The following is a 20,537-nucleotide window of genomic DNA, read 5'->3' on the forward strand; positions in this document are numbered from 1 at the left end:
GAAATCATTGATGAAACCATGAAAAACACTGGTTGCAAAGTTTTCTATGGCAAACTACAACTTCACAGTGACACTGTTGATTAAGTTGTAAGGAATATAAAATCTTTCTGTGTTTACTGTTTGTAGATTGCCCCAAAAAAGCACTTGATTGAATGGAGGAAAATTCAGTCTTTAGGTCTTTCAAATTACTTGAGATCATGAGATCGTACAAGACTTCATGATAACTGCAAACACAAAGACAATTTTGTCTCTGAGAATTGAGATCAAGCTGGGAATAAAATATGGAAACATATGGGCATATATATAAGTATAGGAGTACACCAGATATTCACAGCAGCATGGAAGACGTCCTATGCAAAATCCACGTGTAAAATGGATCTTCCATATATGATGAATTTCTCTAGATGCTTCTGTTTATGGATGACATTTCTATGATTACATCAAACCCCAGAACACTATATGACCACTCAAAAGAGAACTTCCTAGGCATCCACATAAGTACTACCAAGGGGAAGAAGAGAGAATATGGCCTGGATAATGGCATGCAATTGGAGGGGTAGCCCATCATATTAGTCAATCAATATGCATTTTTTTAGATTTACACACCACATAGACAATAAATGGCACTCATATAATTATGCAGTGCTTTCAGTGATTGCAAACATTTTCCTACTGCAAATACCTTTATTTCTCCAGTAATGTTATATGACCAAACCATGGAAATCATCTTAGAGAAAAAAATTGGAAGTGACTCAAAAGGCTATGGGAAAAATGCATTGTAGGGATATGCTGAGAGCTTTACATATATTATCTCATTTGATCCTCACAGAAAATCTTTCATGTAGGTACTGCTATTACCCCCATGTTGCAGTTAAGGAAACTGAGGCAAAAGGCAAACAGAGGTTAAGTGACTTTTCCAAGGTCACAACGTCAGTAAGGCTAGTGTGGAGCTAGATTTGAACTCAAGTCTTTCTGACTTCCACACCTAGCACTCTAACCACTGCACCAACCAGCTGCCTCTGAGGATAGGAAAGCTTCCAGTGTTTTGGGTAGATCCCCTACAGAAAATGGACAGGGAAATTTGGAAAAGAATCCCACCAGATAAAGAAGCTTTAGATTTAAAGAATAGATCTAAAGTACTGTGTTGTAAAACTTTCAAGACTAGGCTATGGATGAACTACTAAGTATGGGGAGGGGGTGCCTGTGGAGAGGAATCACTCTACAAATGAGAACATAGGTAAACCACCCAGCATAGCAAGGCTAGCACAGGTGTGAAATGGACGTTGGACCCATCTAGTTTTAATTACTTCAATTTTCCAGGGTGGGGAGAGAATGGAAGCCAGAATTTGATAAGAAGTTAAAATTTCCTCACTTAAAAATTAAACCACGGGTTCTGAGTACTGAGTCAGTTGAAGATCTGGCTTTCAAGCATGAAAATAGCCAAGATGCATAGCAAAAAATGTAGTGAGTCCCTCTTAGACTAAGGCAATAACTTGAGACAAAGAAAATAAGCTTCATCAAAGTACCAACCATAGGTATACCCAACAAGTGCGATAGACCACTAACCCACAGATAAAGGGTCAGAGGCAAGAAAGGGCTATAGAAACAGGGCTGCCAGGGTTTAACAAAAGACTAATAACTAAAGGCTGGACCTTGTAACAAAAACCGTTCTATGCTTGTGGACCTTATTTTGTATTTTCCCCTATAGTTCCCTAGTATGACCTTGTTACTACTAGTAACTACTACTAGTTAGTTCCCGTATAGGACATTAGTATATGAGTTAAATTCTTGGATGCAAGAATAGTAAATGCCTTGATGTTGTATTCTCTTGAAGTATTGGCTCACATTTGCTGTTAACATAGGCTTCAAAAAAAAAAAAGCTAACAGGTTTGAATTAGCTCGGAATGCAATATCTGAGTAATTTATCAAGTGGAATTCTACTCGGACTGTTCCCCTAGGCCTGCCATGCTTACAACAGTCTTGTTGACTTACAACACTTGCTGGCAGGCTAAAAACCTGAACAAGCCCAAAAGACTTTCCTCCTTCACAACATGGTATCTCCCTGGCATTCCCACCCCACCCCCATTCCCAGGTTCCCCTGTAATCTAAGAGATGAAATGTTGATTAAATATTAAAATATGACATCTGCTATTTGCAATTTAGGCTCATTGTCTCCAACCCTTAAAGATAGTTAACTCTCTCAGCTATCTTTTCTCATCACCCATAGACTCAGACACTTAGGATGTTGTGACCACATTGCTTTTAATAAAAGGAATTGAAATGGAAAAGACAATATGAACTCTTCTTTTTACACTTTGTCCTTTTTAGGTCTTTGGTGTGGATGGAAAATTCCCCCTTCATTCATACCTGGCTCATAAAGAGGAAAAATTGGAGAGATATTCACTCCACCATTTTAGGTTCACAGATTAAAAAAAAGGAAGAAAGATGAAATCCCCCATTCCTAGTTCACCAATAAAATATGTACATCTATAAGATATGTAGTATCTGTGAGTCCCTAGCCAATCTTGGGCAATTCTGGCTGTGCTAATCAAATGAGTTAATATTTGTAAAGCACTTAATAAGTTCCTGGCACATAGTAGACACTAAATAAATACTTATTCCAGGGGCAGTTAGGTGGTACAGTGGATAGAGCACTGGCCCTGGAGTCAGGAGGATCTGAGTTCAAATCCAGCCTTAGACACATAATACTCACTTAGCTGTGTGACTCTGGGCAAGTCATTTAACCCCATTGCCTAGCCAAAAAAAAAAAAGAATTAAAAAAAATAAATAAATGCTTATTCCATCCTCTACCCCCTTGCTACATCATCTGCTCTCACTCACAGGTCAGCCTCTGGCTGCTGTAACATTCCTCACCATGCTCACTACTGATGCCACTTCTGCTTGTCTCCCAAACCCTGTCAACTCCTCTACAGAAGTCTTAATCAGAATGATGAAAGAAAGAAGAGAAATGTGAAAGAGAGAACATGTAGGAGTGATGAATTGATTAGGGTTGTTCAACCACTTCTATTTGCCCTACACCTCAGTACTTTTTAAAATTATTTTCTTTAATTAAGAATCACTCATTTTTTCTCCCTCCCAGTTCCCACTGACCTCTGAAAAAAGAAATCCTTATAACAAACAGCAAAACAAATTCCCCCATTATTGTTGTATTGTTTTAGTTGTGTCCAACTCTTTCTGACCCCATTAGGGGTTTTCTTGACAAAGATTCTGGAGTGGTTTGCCATTTTCTTCTCCAGTTCATTTGACAGATGAGGAAACTGAGGCAAACAGGGTTAAGTGACTTGCCCAGGGTCACCTAGCTAGGAAATGTCTGAAGCCAGATTTGAACTCAAGTCTTCCTGATTCGAGGCTCAGCACTCTATCCACTGCACCACCTAGCTGCTCCATAATGAATTTTTACTGAAATTTTAACAATTGGTTCTCATGAACCAGTGTGAGCTGATTCCAGCATGCCCTTGACTCTAAATATCTGTACAACACCAGGCCACTGAACAGTGAGTGATCAAGGCCTCAGACCAGGCCCCCTTCTCCCAATGTGGAAAAGTATTATTAAAAAAAAAAAAGGGGGGTGAGAAAGGAGAGGGACCTATTGCCTTCTGGAAGAATTCCAACTATCCTCTACCTCTTTCCCCATCTCACTCCCACGGTCCATTTAGTTCTGTTCTTTAAGGAATAAGTCCCTGTAAACAGAGAGCAAAGTTCAAACCATAAACAAACATTACAGTGGAAATAGAGACAAGAGTTTAGTTTAAATAGTGCCAGGCTGAAAGAAGAAATCTAGCCACAGAGCAACAGAGAACTCACACAGGACCCCACCATGAGTGTCCTGGTTTTTGTTCTCCAGACGGTCCTGTGTCTCCTGACTCTGCCTCTTCACCTGCTTGCCCTGTTCGGCTACTGGCAACCCATATGGAGTAAGTACTTTCCCTACCTCATGGCAATGCTGACTCCTAAGTGCAACCAGAAGATGGAGGGTAAAAAACGGGAACTCTTTAGCCAAATAAAGAAGCTGGCTGGAGCCTCTGGGAAGGTGACTTTGCTAGAACTCGGCTGCGGTACTGGTGCCAACTTTGAGTTCTACCCAGCCGGCTGCAGGGTCACCTGCATAGATCCCAACCCCCACTTTAAGAAATTCCTGACAGAGAGTATGGCTAAAAACAAGCACCTTCAATATGAAGAGTTTCTAGTGGCTCCAGGAGAGGACATGAGTCAAGTGGCTGATGGCTCCATGGATGTGGTGGTCTGCACCCTGGTCCTGTGCTCAGTCCAGAGCCCAAGGAAAGTCCTACAGGAAGTCCAGAGGGTGCTAAGGCCGGTAAGTAAGATGGCTATGGGCATGGATGTGAGGACCATGGAGTGAGTGATTGGAAAAGGCCCTGAGACTGCAGAGGTGCAGGGAAATTAGGTCAATGCTAACAAAGGCATTATTTCTAGAAGTAATGGAATCAGGAGAGCATGGCCATCTTCAAGGAAGCACTGGGTAATTACCCAGTCCTGTGCTATCATGGGATCCTGGTGCTTTGGGGACCAGAAACTACAAAGATCAGGATAGAGGTCCTTACTTGGTGTTTTGAAAGACCCAAAATATTTATTTGAATACAATTTTCCAGGAGTGGTGAGGTAAGGCCCTAGAGACTAGGCTGGATGTCCTGATATCAACTCTTAGGAAATATTGGGGATGGGGCACACAGTCTAGTGTGCTTAGGGCATAGGAACTTACACGTCCTCAGATCCAATTCCCTCATCTTACAGAAGGGGAAGCTGATATAGAGACGTTAAGTGACTTACTCTTGGTCAAGCCAGGATACTCACTGTCTCACATTAGGTCAGCAGGAACAAAGGAGGAGGTAAGCCTGAACAAAAGGAAACCTTTCATCCTATGGCAATCCCCACTGACCATCAAGGGTTCCTACAACCTCCTCTTCCCAGCTCCAATAGTCCAAATCCCAACTACAAGGGGACCAAACAGCTTCACTGCTGAGAAGGACTGGGTGTCACTCTGGGTATGATCATAAGATGAAAGATTTAGAGTCGAAAAATATCTTATTGGTGAGTAAGTCAATGCTCTCATTTTATAGACTGACAATCAAAGTGACTTGTATAATAATAATAATAATAATAGCTCATATTTAAAATGAGTTTTAAGGTTTTCAGTGTTTTCCACACAACAATTCCACGAAATAGATTTACAGGTACTGTGATGCCCTTTTTACAGACAAGGATACTGAGTTTCAGAGAGGGTGATTTGTTTAGTTACACAGGTGATAGGTGTCAGAGTCAGGACTCAAACACAGGTCTCCTGACTCTAGGTCCTGAGTTCTTTTCATACCCTGGTAAGCCCCTGAGGAGTTAGAGGAATATAATGTGGGTCCCAGGGACCAGACTCCCACAAAACTGAAGGGATTGTTACTGAATTAAAATGGGAGGTGGAGGCAGAGGAAAGAAAAAGCACTTCTGCCCCATGGGTCTGTGTGGAAGAAATAGTATCTCATTGAACTTAACTCTAATTAAAAACTTGGCCCCTCTGTAATAAGCTCTTGCATTTGCATAGCTCTTAATCTTCCAAAGTACTTTCTGAATTGTGAGCTTATTTGACCTCCTGCAATGCGGGTAGGGCAGATGTTATAATCACAAAATCTCAGCATTAAAAGGGACCTGAGTGTTTCAGGATCTCTACCAATTCTGGTTCCTCAGGTGTTCATTAAACATGACATGTTGAGGAAATAACCACACGCCCCCTCCCCATCCAAGGCACAAATAACTTTAAGATATCCTCAACAAGTATTCCTACAGTTTCAACTTCCAGTGATGAGAAACTCAGTAACTCACAAGAAAGTCCAAATATTTGGGGAGAGTTCTAGTGATTAGCAAGTTTTTCCTTACATTGAACCTTTCTATAACTTTCACGTATTTTTACCTATTAGTTTGGTCTTCTGAAGTCACACAAATTAAGCCTAATAATGTTAATCTCATGTTCATATAGCATTGTGAGGTTTGCAAAGTCTATTCCTCACAATAACCCTGTGAGGAGATAGTATAAACATTTTGATTCCTCTTTTACAGATAAAGAAAATTAAGTCCTGAGAAGTGTCTTGCCCACATTCACACAAACTAATAAATTTCTGAGGCTTTGAACCCAGTAGGTGGTACAGCACATAGAGTGCCAGGCCTGGAGTCAGGAAGACTCATCTTCCCAAGTTCAAATCTGGCCCCAGAAATTTACTGGTTCTGGGTCCCTGGGCAAGTCACTTAACCCTGTTTGCTCCAATTTCCTAGTCTGTCAAATGAGCTGGATAAGGAAACAGCAAACCACTCCAGTATCTTTGCCAAGAAAACCCCAAATGGGGGCACAAAGAGTCAGACATGACTGAAAAATGACTGAATAACATTAATTTGAATCAAAATATCCTGACCCCAACCCTAGCAGTCTGTCTCCTGTGCATTTCTACCTCTCTAAAGCATCTTAGACAAGATGACCCTTCAAACATTTGAAAACAGCTATCTCACTTCCCACCCACACTAAACAAGTATCTCCTCCAGCTTAAGAATCCCTACAGCCCAGTTTCTTCAAACGACAAGGTTTTGAATCCTCCCTAAAATGTGGACATCTGAACCAAACACAGTACACTAGATGAGGCTGAACCATTATCCCAGCTATTCTACCAAACCCAACATGCCATCTCCAGCCCCTGATAACCTTCACAGACCAACCCCTCCCTCCCCCATCATGCTTGACCTTATTTCCTCCTTCTCTTCCAAATCCTTATCAGTCTTTGAGAATGTTAAGGCACTCAGTTCATGGGCTGCCATTTCCATGGTCTCCTCTGGTTCCTCCCAATTCCCAATGCTCTCTTCCTCCTCAAATTTTCATAGAGCTCTTTGTCAGATCTCTCCCTTTATTCCTTCACCCTCTGCCTTGTGTTTGTTCATCTGCCAATGTATTGTATGAGGTTGTTTTCACTGGCTCCTACCACTACATTACCTTGCACATGGTAGGCACTTAGTAAATATTTGAAGAATCTGAATTCTTGGATGAAAAAACTAAGACACCAAGTGGTTAAGAAATTTACTCAAGCAAATTCATGGCGGAACCAAGATTACAAACTAAGACCTCTGGTCCTCACATGTACCTACCATTCAAATATTTGTGAATTACAAGGAGCAAGGACTTTGACTTGGGGGAGGGAAGTGGGTGGAAGAAGAGAAGGACTAGAAAGGGCTGAAGGGAAAAAAAAGTCTCTTGACTCTGGCCTATCTTTCCCAAAGGTTATAGTTCTCATTTTAAAAATCATCTGGGGGGGGGGGAGGGAGTTGAAAAAGGCCTACCCCTGAGTGACTTTGTAACTATTCCCCTCCCTGACAAAGGGAGGCATCTTCTTTTTTTGGGAGCATGTGGCTGAGTCCCCTGGAAGCTGGACCTTGATGTTGCAACAGGTGGCCGAGCCCACTTGGAAGCACATTGGTGATGGCTGCTGCTATCTCACCAGGGAGACCTGGAAAGAGCTGGAGAGAGCCAAGTTTTCTGAACTACAACTAGAATGGCAACCCCCTCCCATCAAGTGGCTACCAGTTGGCCCCCACATCATGGGACTGGCTGTGAAATGATCTTAGGGCACCATGCGACCAACTGGATTATTCTGCCCCTCTCCTTGCCCACCCTGGCCTATTCCCTCTCTTACTGAGGACCTCACAGAAGGAGATGCCCTTGATCTTTCATCCTCTATGCTCACTTCCTGTTTCTCCTTCCTTACCTGGGCCTCCTCACTTCTCCTACCCTCTCTGCTGTTACCTCACCAGGCCCCCTCTTCCTCTTCAACACCCCCTCCCAATAATCCTTCCTGTGGCTCTACCTCGATACCTCTACTCCTTTTCACCTGATCAGTTCTTCAGGAACTGATCCCTATACTGAAGAGTAGACTTATCTATACATATCTCTCTCCTCTCTTCTTCTCTCCTCTCTCTTTCTTCTCTTTCATCTTCCTCTCCTATCTCCAGGCTGCTATTTCAATCTTCCTTCCTCCCACCCAGGTTTCCTCTCCTCTCCCCAGACCCAACCTTACTCAGGTCATCTCTCCCCTTTCTCCCTAATAAAGCCTGTGTCCAGAAATCACTGGATTGATCTGTCAATCCCACCCCACACCCAGCATGGTATGGAAAATACAGGAGCAAAGAATTAAGCCAACAATATCGGGGGGCATGGGGCAAGTAAAGGGGGCCCTTTGTAGGGTACTTAAATACTTTTTAATAAATAGTCAAAAGCCACTGAGACATCCCAGAAAAGTGGGGTCTAGGGTTTAGGGGAGAGTCCCAGGGGCAGCCTCTCCCCCTCCTTCCTGCCAGGGCTAAGGCACTTCCAGGGAGGCACTAGGGATTTGGTTTTTCAAGAATTATCAGAAGCAGAGAACCATGCTTCTTTCTCTCTCCCCATCTAAGTCAAGATATCCTTGACATAGTGGTCCTGCTTCCTCTCTCCTGGACACTGCCTCCATAAGCTCCCAGAACCCAGGAGGATAGGATTATGAAGGGAGAGAAGGGAGAGAGATCAGCAAGGCAGGGGGAGAGTGAGTGATCCTGGACCCTTTTGGTCAGCCGACTCTGTGGACAACCACTCTCCCTGCATCCACACTCCCCACGTTAAGAAGGCATCTCTAGGAAGATGTGGGGAAGCAGACTGGCTTTAGGACCAGAGAGAAGGTAAGTGGCAGAGCCATGCCAGGGAGAAGGGAAGGGCTGAGCTAGGCACTTCCCAGCTCCGGATGTCCACTGGTTCTCAGTTCTGAGTGTCCATCAGGACCCAGAATAGGATGCCCATCAGTACTCTCTCTCCGGGGGCTACCCCAGTTGTTCCTCAAGATGGTGCCTGTCTTCTCCTCCTTGAATTGCTGCCGGTCCTCACGGGGTATCTTTACCGCGTGGTATTGGGGTACTGTGGCCTCGGGGTACCGCGCCCGCTTGAAGAATCCCACCTAAAAGAAGATCCCCAGAAGCAAAGGGTTAGAAGAGCCATGGCCCCAGGGGCTCAGACACCCAGCTCCAGTGGGCAGCTCCCCCTCTCCTTCCTCAGGGTGGAGGAAAGGTTTCAATTATAGCAGGAGCAAGAGAGGACAGACCACAATCGACACAGGGCTACAAACATTAACTGGCAAGAGAGATACGTCTGGTCTGGTCTGAGTATACGTGGGCCAAGGAAGCACACTCTTCCTTCTCCGTGGTTCAAAGGGACCTGAGATTAGGGTGAGGAGTCAGAGACAGAGAAAGAAAGGTGAGGTTAGGGAAGTTCCTTTGCTATAGCCATGGGAAGCTAAGTAGCAGCGTGTACAGAGCACTAGGCCCGGAGTCAGGAAGATGAGAGTTTAAATCCAGCCTCAGACACTGACTATGTGTGACCCTGGACAAGCTACTTCACCTCCATTTGCCTATTTTCCCATCTGTAAAATGGGGATGATAATAGTACCTACCTCCCAGGATTGTTGTTATGGATAAAATGAGGGAATATCTGTATACCTTACAGTGCTGTATAAATACTAGTTATTATAATAATTAGAATTCTCACCTTCCTCGACACCAGGGGCCCCATGGTAAGACATCATGATCCTCCTACCTCTGCCAGTGGCTGAGGCTATTCCTCACACAGACTGGCTCCTGCCTACTTCTCCTGCCAGGGTGTCCCATTCAGGAATTTCCCATCCCTTGCATACTTACCCTTCTAGGCCAACATAGACTCCTACTGAGGCTGGCCCATTATACCTGCACTTGGGCCCCTTATATGTGCCCAACTGGCTCCACTGGACCCCTTCTCGGACTCGCTGGTACACTCATACTTCTATAGCACATTAAGGTTACAAGGTTATTTTCTCACCACCAGCCAGTGAAGAAAGGAATGTCAATCTTGTCACCCACATTTTACAGAGGGAGAGGTTGAGACTCAAAAAGGCACAGTGGTCACACTGGTCTTAAAGCTAGACCTCCAGAGGGCAGCTAGGTGGCAGCTAGGTGGCGCAGTGGATAGAGCACCGGCCCTGGATTCAGGAGGACCTGAGTTCAAATCTGGCCTCAGACTCATAACGCTAGCTGTGTGACCCTGGGCAAGTCACTTAACCCCATTGCCTAGCCAAAAAAAAAAAAAACTAGACCTCCTGACTCCAAACCTAACACTGTCTACTACACCACACCACATGGGCTTCTATGCAGTACATCCTCAGCCTTGCAAATGGAGACAGAGTCCTGAGACTATCCAGAATCATGACCCTTGTATATACAGCAGCCAGGGACCAAACCACATGCTCAAACTCCCACAATCCTGTGCCACCTCCTCCACAGGCTAGCTCACACTCACCCCTACACACTCATGCCTTCTGGAACATACATGCATGATATCTCCCAAATCTCCCACATGCTCACACTTTCCAGGTCTATGCACACTCATTTCACCATCCCCAAAGTTGTATATATTCACCTTTCCACACTCAGGCAAGGTCCTTCCCTCCCAACTCCTGCAGGCTCACACACACACTCCTGCCTCCTCATTTCCCTTTGCACACTCATGGCCCCTGAATGCTGAAGGGACCAACACCCCCCCACACCCCAGGGATATGTGCACACATAAACACAAAGTTCTATTACCCCACAGTGCCTGGGCCCCCTTGGTCTGCGGCCGAGGGCTGCACAGCCAGATGGGCCCGGTGATAATTGGTGGTAAATTGTAGGCCTTGGCTGCTCCGATGAAAGAAACCACACTGGAGTATTGGAGGAGGAGAGGGTCAAGAGAGAAAGGGGATGGGAAGGTCCAAGGGTGGGGAGGGGGGGTGGAGGGAGCAAGGGGGCTGGCATTTCTAGAATCCCTGGAATATTCTGTTTCTCTCTGAGAAAGTCACATAGTTCCATAGGATTCCTGCAAGTTTCAATCAGAACAGGGGATAGAAGTCCCAGGGTTGACTTTATGACAGGTCACCCTCATCAGACAAGTTTTATCTTCTCCAAAAAGTTCCAGACTACTCCAAAAGCCCATCAGAGCTTTAGTGTGGATGAGGGCAGACATGCATGGGTCTTCATCAACATGCGTGTCTCTTCTCCCTTCATACGTGTAATTCTGTGTTCAGTCCCTCCTACAGAGGATTCTCTGTCTGTCCCCTGACTGGGGGCGGGGGGAGTTCTGAGCTCATTTTCCATGTGCACCTCATGTGTTTCTAAGTACCTCAGACTTCCTCAGGGTCTGGGAGCCCATCAGGGCCACCAGCCTTGCTGACCTGTCCCCAGCCTCATTCTCACCTTCCACATGAGAAGAACCAGCAGAGCCAGCACCAGGATCCCAGCCAGCACAGCCAGTAAGATGACCCACCAAGGGACCCCACCAGCCACCAGAGCCATGGGGTCTAGGTACACAGCCACAGAGATCTGCAAAGAGATCGGTTAACAAAATGGCAGAGGGGAAGGGGAGGAGAGGTAAAGACAGGAAGGAATGAATTGTTCTCCTCCTCCCACTTCCAAGCCGTGGGTGTCACCTCTGTAGAGAAATCTCTGAACTTCAGATTCTGTATAGACGACTTGACAGTAATATTGGCTCGGACAATCAGATCCAGGGACTTCACGTCCATGTATTCCTGGGGTTGGAGGACAGAGAGGACAGAGCCCAGTGACACCTCTCCCTACACACACACACACACACACCACACACACACACACACACACACACACATACACACCCCATATCTAAACTCCCATGCCTCTCTAGGGTCCCATCTCCTAATCTCCCAGAAGCTCTATACAATTCAACGACAGTTATTAAAATACCTACTATGTTCAAGGTAGGCTGCTAGGTGCATAGACAAAAAATAAACAGTTTTCAAAGGTTTCAGAGGTCTTTAAATTAATCCACAGTTCAGGTGAAAGCCAGCACAGTGAAATCAACTGTCTGAGTTTCTGACAGAGGAGGAGAAAATGAGGTAGCCTCTGGTAGAGGAGAGTAGATTTGCTGCTTTAAGGTCACCTGTTGCTACCCCTGCTCTCATCCTGAGCTGTAGCAATGTTTGGGGCTGAGGTGAGGAAGGCAGAGGAGGCAAGCCCAGCAATGAAGAAGTACCAAACGACTTGAGAGGTTCAATGAGGGAGCTCAGGGTAGCCTTGATATCCAGTACCCTTTACCTCCAGGAAAGTGCTGTTCCATAGGCGGCCCCACACATGGAGCACGGCCTCCCGGTCAAAGCTGTAGAGTGGACAGCTGTAGACAATGCAGTTGGCAGTGCCATCCTTACAGTCCTAGAGACAAGTAGGGAAAGGCTCTATTGTCTGACCTCACTACATGCCCAGATATCCAAAACCCCGAGATCACCTTCTTCCCACCACGTTATTTGCTCCAGGCTCAGAGTTTCCCATAGGCCACCCCCACCCCACCCTCTACTGCTGTTTCCAACACTCCATATTTTTCCCTTTCCTATGTTCAGGGAAGGGAGGACTGTTCTCAGGCATAACAGATCACTTTGGCAGCCTGACGAAGCCTATGGACCCCTTCTCATGAATAGTGTTTTTAAATGCACAAAATAAAATACACAGAATTACAAAAAAAAAACTATAAGGAAATATAGCTATTAAAATGTTGGGTTTTTTAAAAATAAATTCATAGTGGCGCAGTGGACAGAGCACTGGCCCTGGATTCAGGAGGACCTGAGTTTAAATCTGGCCTCAGACACATAATAAAACAAACAAACAAACACATAAATGAATGAATGAATAAACAAATAAATAAATAAAGAGTTAAGTAATTAGATAGATAGATAGATAGATAGATAGATAGATAGATAGATAGATAGATAGATAGATAGATGAGTAAGTAAATAAATTCATAGAGGGCAGCTGACGGCACAGTGGACAGAGCACCAGTCCTGGATTCAGGACGACCTGAGTTCAAATCTGGCCTCAGACACATAACAAAACAAACAAACAAATAAATGAATGAATGAATGAATAAACAAATAAATAAATAAGCAAATAAATAAAGAGTTAAGTAATTAGATAGATAGATAGATAGATAGATAGATAGATAGATAGATAGATGATAGATAGATGAGTAAGTAAATAAATTCATAGAGGGCAGCTAAACGGCACAGTGGACAAAGCACCAGCCCTGGATTCAGGAAGACCTGAGTTCAAATCTGGCCTCAGACACTTGACACTTACTGGCTGTGTCACCATGGCCAAGTCACTTCACCCCATTGCCTAGCCAAAAAAAAAATTCATAGGCCCCATATTAAGACCCCCAAAAAAAAATCCAAGGTAATATTAGACTTGCTCTGTTTGGCCCCAAAGAAGAAAACCAGGAGCAATATGGATAATAGTTGCAAGGTTTGATGTCATTTAAAAAAAAAACCCTTCCTAACAATTTATAAGTATGTGGTGGGAAGCAGTGGGTTTGGGGGAGTTTACCTGCCAAGACAAACTCAGGAACTATATGAACACAATTACAGAACACTTTTCATACAAATAAAGTCAGATCTAAACCACTGGAGAAATATTAATTGCTCATGGGTAGGCTGAGTCGATATAATAAAAATGGCAATTCTACCTAAATTAATGTACCTTTTCAATGCCATACTAATCAAGCTACCAAAAAACTATTTTATAGAGCTAAAAATAATAATAATAAAATTCACCTGAAAGAACAAAAGATCAAAGAATATTAAGGGATTCAACAAAAAAAAATACAAAGGAAGGTGGATTAAGTAGTACCAGATCTCAAACTGTATTATAAAGCAATGATCATCAAAACCATCTGGTACTGGCTCAGAAATAGAGTAGTGGATCAGTGGAACAGATTAGGTAAATGAACATAGTAATCTCATGTTTAACGAACACAAACATCCAGGCTTTGGGGACCAGAACTCACTATCTGACAAAAACTGCTAGGAAAACTGGAAAACAGTATGTCAGAAGCCAGGTATAAACAAACATCTCACACCATATACCAAGATAAGGGCAAAATGGGCACATGAGTTAGACATAAAAGGTGATATCATAAGCAAATTAGGGGAGCATGGAAAATTTTACCTGTCAGATCTATGGATAAAGGAAGAATTTATGACCAAACAAGAGACAGAGGAGATCATGGGAGGTAAAATGGATCATTTTGATTATGTTAAATTAAAAGAGAGGTTATACAAACAAAACTAATGCAGGGAAAACTGGAGGGAAAATTTTACAGCAAGTTTTTCTGATAAAGGCCTCATTTCTCAACTATATAGAGAACTTAGTCAAATTTATAAGAAAACAAGTCATTCCTCAATTGATAAATGCTCAAAGGATGTGAACAGGCAATTTTCAGAAAGGGAAATCAAAGTTATCTCTAGTCATGTTAAAAAATGTTCTAAATCATTATTGGTTAGGGAAATGCAAATTAAAACAACTCTGTGGCCTCAACTCATACCTACCAGTTTGGCTAATAGGCCAGAAAAAGAAAATGATAAATGTTGGAGGGGATGTGGAAAAATTGGGACACTAACACACTATTGGTGGAATTGTGAATTGATCCAACCATTCTGGAGAGCAATTCGGAACTATGCCTACAGGGCTATCAAACTTTGACCCAGCAATACCACTACCACGTCTATATCTCAAAAAGATCAAAGGAAAAGGAAAAGGACTTATATGTACAAAAATATTTATATTTTATATATTTATCTTTTTGTGGTAGCAAAGAATTAGACATTGAGGGCGTGCCCATAAATTATGGAATGGCTGAATAAGTTGTGGTATATCATTATGATGGAACACTGTTATGCTTTAAGAACTGACAAGCAAGGGGCAGTTAAGTGGCACAGTGGATAGAGCACCAGCCCTGGAGTCAGGAGGACCTGAGTTCAAATCCAGATTCAGACACTTACTAGCTGTGTGACACCCTGGAAAAATCACTTAACCTTGAGTGCCTCCAAAAGACAGGAAAAAAAAAAGGAAAAAGAAATGACGAGCAAGATGTTTTCAGAAAAACCTGAGAAGACTTACACGAACGCATGCAAAGTGAAGTGAGTAGAACCAGACTACACAGTAATAGCAATATAATATGATGATTGACTGTAAATAACATAGCTATTCTGATCAACACAATGATCCATGTCAATTCCAAAGGACCCATAATGAAAAATGCTGTCCACCTCCAGAGAAAGAACTGGTGGAGTCAGAATACAGATTGAAACATAATATTTTTTACTTTATTTTTCTTGTGGGTTTTGTTTTTGGTCTATGCTTGCTTATGCAACAGCTAATACAGAAATATGTTTTGCATGACTTCACATGTATCATCTATAGCAAATTGTTTGCCTTCTCAAGGAGGGGCAAAGAAAGGGAGGGAAGGAAAGAATTTGGAACTCAAAAGCAAACATTAATTTTTTTTAACATGTAATTGAGAAAAAATAAACTAAAAGGGGAAAATGTGGGGAAAGTAGTGGGTTTTCCTTCATTGCAGATCCTCAAGCAGAGGCTGGTGACCCACTTGTTGGATATGTGATAGGATTCCTTTCCTGGTGTGTGTTGAACTATATGGCCACTCAAAGCCCCTTCTAACTCTTAACATTTTGTGGTTCTGTGATCCCCAACAATCATCCAACCTTCACTGGAAGGGGGGAAACCTACTTCTCTTAAACCAATTTATTCCATCCTGGATCAAAGATTCTTACTCTGAAGTCTATAATCTTTTTTAGAAAAATATTTTGATAATCATATTTCAATATAATTGATTTCCCTCATAATCTACTTTATGGTATACATGTAAAACCATGATTCTGAGAAGGGTTTTCCCATACTGCCAAAGGGATCCAAGATACCAAAAATATTAAGAACCCCTGTTCCATATCATCTGTATGTTGCCCAAAATGGAAAAAAATTTAAACAACTAGAAATCGAGTCAGGAAGACCTAAATGCAAATCCAGCCATTGGCACTTACTAGCAGTCTGACCCTAGGTAATAATAATAATAATAATAACAATAACAACAATAGCTAACATTTATATAGCACTTACTATGCGCTAACCACTTTATAAATATTATCTCATTTGATCCCCACAACAACCCTGGGAGATAGGTTCTATTATTATCTCCAGAAGAAACTGAGGCAAACAGAGTTTAAGTGACTTGCCCAGGGTCACAAAGGTAATGCCTAAAGCCAATTTTGAATTCAGATCTTCCTGACCACAAGCTTGGCATTCTATCCACCACACCACCTAGCTGCCTTGCCCTCTGATTCACTTTCCTCATCTATAAAATGAGAATAATAATAGCACCTGTCTTATAGGGTTGTCTTGAGGACCAAATGAGATTTGTAAAGCACTTTGCAAACCAAAGCATTATATCAATTATATCAATTATGTCAATTATCATTAGAGGCAGCTAGGTGGCGTAGTGGGGAGAGCACCATGCCTGGAGTCAGGAAGACCTGAATTCAAATACGAAAATGCCTCAGACATTTACTAGCTGTGTGACCCCGGGCAAGTCACTTAGCTTCTATTTGGCTCAGTTTCTTCATCTGTAAAATGTGTTGTCGTGAGGATCAAATGAGATAATATTTGTAACCGCTTTAACACAGTGTCTGATACACAGTAAGCACTATATAATTATTATTATCAAATAGTTGCAACTTGTGGACAAGTTGCAAATTCAGATTCCTCAGAGGCTGAAGAATTATTGCAGTCTCTACAAATGTATATCCATACCAAGCATGATTATTCTGATCTTTCTTTAGTGCCAACAAAATATGCAGTATTATTCAATACAACAAATGAGCAAACATACCTTCTACAGACAGAATAATGCCTCTCAAATAATCATCATACTATTTTTCAAATGTATATGTAGTGGTGAAGAAAATATACATTTATTTAAAAGCATTATTGAGTTCATTTATTTTCTCAATCAACAAATACTGATTGCTATCACATAGTGATCCTGGAATTTTTTTTTTACATTAAAAAGAGTTCCTCATTGTTCCAAACACTGAACTTCTACCAATGGACCCTAAGATTTCATTAGTAATTTTGGCCACCATGATGACTCTTATTGAGTTTGAAGTCTACAAAAGCCCACCAGGTCTTTTGTCATAATTAGCTGCCATCTAGCTGCATCTTCCCCATCCTATATTGGAGCAGTTGATTTTGCTTTGACCTAAATGCAGAATTTTGTATTTATTTCTACTACATTTCATCTTGTTTCTTCAAGCCAATGATCCAGCAAAAAAAAAAATGCATGCTATTGTTGCCCTCACTCAAATCACTGTCAAAAATGAGACAGAGAAAGACAGACAGAGACCAAGAGAGCCAAAGGATAGAGTCCTGTGAAATTCTACTAGAGACATCCATCCCAATTTACATTAATATATTAATCAGTACTCTGGATCCAGATATTCAACTGGCAGTCTAACCTAACTGTACTATATAATCCAGCCTACAATACTCCATCTTGTCCACCCCTCTTCAACATTTATATACTTTATATAGCTTTCAATTATCTAGAACAAAAGAAAGAAAAATCTGGGCCACGGTATATGATTTTTTAAAAAATGTATATTGACCTTCCTAATTCAGGTAACTATTAAATGAGTCTGTAGTCTCTGAGCTCAAAATGGCAGGGTCATGGGAGATTGCCTAAAATACTGAGGAGGCTAGAAAAAAATCAGCTCAAATTAAAACCTTACTTACACAAATAACCCAGAACTAGCTAATGAGCTATCATCAAATACATTTTCACTTGTCCATGCATGCTAAATAAGCCTCACTGAATCATTTTGTGGGCATATGTTGCTTCCTCTAATCTCAACACCTAACGTCCTAGGAGCTCTCCCAGGACAAGAACCCTGTCATCTCCTGCCTCTGGACATCCTCCTCATCTCTACCCACTACAAGGCTCTGTCCACAGTTCATGGTGCTGATTTTCACTACCAACTTATGCTGGGCACCTGCCCACTATAGGCTCATAAGATTTAAAGCTAGAAGAGATCTTAGAAATCATCCATCCCAACATCTTGTTTTACAGATGAAAAAAATCGAGAACCAGAGAGGCAAAATAATTTGCCCAAGGTCATACCTGTAAAAAGTACTAAAAGCAGCCTTGAGCAAAGATCCTGTGATTCATAATTCAGAACTCTTTACCTGTTGTAATCACCCAACCCTCATGTCTTTCCTGCATTTTCCTTACCAGGGTGATCTTTTTCTTCTTCTCTGCAGAGGCCACAGGCCACCAGCGGCCTGAGCTACTGGACTTGGGCTCTGGCTGTCCCAGCTCTCGCCGCTTCCGATCTCCACTCTCCCAGGCCTAGAGAAGTAACACAAGGAGTCCCAAACTCAGAGCCTCAGGGGAATGCTCACTCTTTTTCCTTCCCCAAGCTAGATGAATACTGGGAAGGACCAAGATTAAAAGTGTTGTCCTCTCCACCCCTAGACCTATAAGATATCCTCCCCAAGAGTTTGAGCTCCATCTATATAGCTTCAGGAGTGTAGCTACCACCAATCCCAAGCCTCTTCCCTCAACTCGAGCCCCAACTATACCAGTCCAAGGATGTTGGCTTTGGGGATACAGTTTCCCTGCTGCCCAGATCCTCGACCACCCTCCAATTCCACTCGCATTGGATACAGAAGCCACTTCCCATTGGCAATCTCGTGTGGCCACATGATGTTTAGGAAAGCTGAACCCAGAGTGTTCAGTGACTGGCCCTGGTTAGAGACCTGTGGGGACAAAGTAGAACGCGCAAGAGGGATTCAGTGACTGTGCAGGACCTGGCACTGCCTGCAGAGTTTACAAATAAGTGTGATTGTAAAAAGGTAGAGAACTAGGAAGAGAGGCCCAAAGTGAATGGACAGAGTGCGAGATGGGCCAAGAAGGGGAGGAAGGGGTCAGGGCAGAGATTCCATTGTTGTGCCAAGTACTATGACCTAGAGGAAAGGCTGGAGATCACAGCAAGGCAGGAAGAGAGATCCAATCTTGATAAGAACAGAAGTCTGGGAGGCAAAACAGACATCCCTTCCTCCCACTCCGGTCCCCTACCTAAAGGATCAGGGGAAAGGCATGTCACTTCACTGCTCAAGGGCCACCATTCCTCTAGAGCAGGGATTCTTAACCTAAAGTCTGTGAATCTGGCTTTTTAAATATATATTTTTGATAACTATTTCAATAAAATTGGTTTCCTTTGTAATCTGATGTAACTTTATTTTATGCCTTTAAAAACACATTTCTGAGAAGGTACCCATAGGCTTTATCAGACCATGGCCAAAGGGGTCCATGACACCCACAAATAGGTTAAGAATCCCTGAGGGGTGAGATCGATTCAATCCAACTGAATGAATATTTATCAAGCACTTGCCCTATAGAAAGCATTATGCTAGATCCTAGTCTAAGCCACCTCAATCATCCCTTCCACCACATAGACATATGTCCTGGAGACAGTCCCCTCCCTTTACAGGTGAGGAAATGGAAAGCCCAGACCAGTTAAGTGATGTGCCCAAGGTACACAGGTGGCTAAGAGGGAGAGTCAAGATTCAAACCCAGGTCCTCCAACTCTACTGTATCATACTCCTAACATGGGGTGAGTAGAGCAGCCTTGAGCTCAGTGCTGGCCCAACTAAGTTAGTAAATAGAAACACACAGAGTGGGAGGGGGTGGGTCTGAGAATCACTCACCGTGATCTCATATTTGACCTTGCTGCCTACATCCCTCTCCGATTGCATGGCCCTCTCGCCCCTCACCACACCAGAGAAGAAGAGCTTCTCAGGAATTACCTTCCTAGGGAGAGAGATGGGAGGTGGACATAGGAAAGGGGAGGGGTAAATAAGCACAGAAATTAGGGGGAGTTAAGTACAGAAGTGAGGGAGCGAGGAGAACTTGGTCAAGGTTGAGAGCCCACGGGAAGGATAATTAGATGGAGTCAGAGCCTAGAAGCTGGTAGAGTGTGCCCCACCCCCATCATGCTTCCCACTCAGCAAGATATCCTCAGAGAGCACCGGAAGTACTCACCCCGCTATGGACAGTGGTAACTCAATGACAAGTCGGGCCACAGCAGTGGCGGGATGCAGCTCCTGCTCGCTGATTCTGGAGGGGTGGCAGTGGGGACAGGGTTGCTGGAGGTGAAAGTATAAACAACGCAGGCTTCCAAGCCCTATCCACCCTAAAAATGGCAAGTACTCCTTTCCACTTCTCTATGACCTCTCCCAGCCCCCACATGGCAATGCCCCCGGTCTTACGTGGCCAGCAATAGCTCCACCTCTAGCTTAGTGGTTTCAATTGTGATGCCTGAAGTTCCAAGGATAAGGTAGAAGGTAACCTTGGGGGCGTGGGGAAGGGAGAATGAAGAAAAAGGACTGAGTTTTGAGCAGTCCCCATACATGGGTACAGGGGGCAAAGAAGTAGTCAGAGATACTAACCTGGGCTCCTCTCTTCATGGGGTTCCCCAGCTCACACTCCACTCGAGAAGCATTCTCATTAGACAGACAAAGAGGCTTTTCCTAAAAGGTAGACAGAGTCATGTTAAACTATCAGACATCCGTAT

General features: G+C 43.2%; 2 protein-coding genes across 2 annotated transcripts in view; one reads left to right on the plus strand and one right to left on the minus strand.

The window, feature by feature from the left end:
• The first annotated feature begins 3,838 nt into the window (after nucleotides 1-3,838).
• On the plus strand, nucleotides 3,839-8,131 carry TMT1B (thiol methyltransferase 1B). The gene is made up of 2 exons (XM_020989951.2): nucleotides 3,839-4,336; nucleotides 7,387-8,131. The coding sequence occupies exons 1-2, from the start codon at nucleotides 3,839-3,841 to the stop codon at nucleotides 7,624-7,626; spliced, it is 738 nt and encodes a 245-aa protein (XP_020845610.1). The 3' UTR covers nucleotides 7,627-8,131.
• The window catches only part of ITGA7 (integrin subunit alpha 7), a 31,454-nt gene continuing 17,987 nt past the window's right edge, over nucleotides 7,071-20,537 (minus strand). The window contains 10 exon segments of the mRNA XM_020989950.2: nucleotides 7,071-8,987; nucleotides 11,290-11,415; nucleotides 11,523-11,621; nucleotides 12,163-12,276; nucleotides 18,194-18,310; nucleotides 18,544-18,720; nucleotides 19,672-19,774; nucleotides 20,006-20,080; nucleotides 20,233-20,312; nucleotides 20,413-20,493. Coding sequence (XP_020845609.1) covers nucleotides 8,757-8,987; nucleotides 11,290-11,415; nucleotides 11,523-11,621; nucleotides 12,163-12,276; nucleotides 18,194-18,310; nucleotides 18,544-18,720; nucleotides 19,672-19,774; nucleotides 20,006-20,080; nucleotides 20,233-20,312; nucleotides 20,413-20,493 — 1,203 coding nt within the window. The 3' untranslated portion in view covers nucleotides 7,071-8,756.

Source organism: Phascolarctos cinereus, unplaced genomic scaffold (genome assembly GCF_003287225.1).
Source record: "Phascolarctos cinereus isolate Bilbo 61053 unplaced genomic scaffold, phaCin_HiC Scaffold_1;HRSCAF=81, whole genome shotgun sequence".
In the NCBI taxonomy this organism is placed as follows: Eukaryota; Metazoa; Chordata; class Mammalia; order Diprotodontia; family Phascolarctidae; genus Phascolarctos; species Phascolarctos cinereus.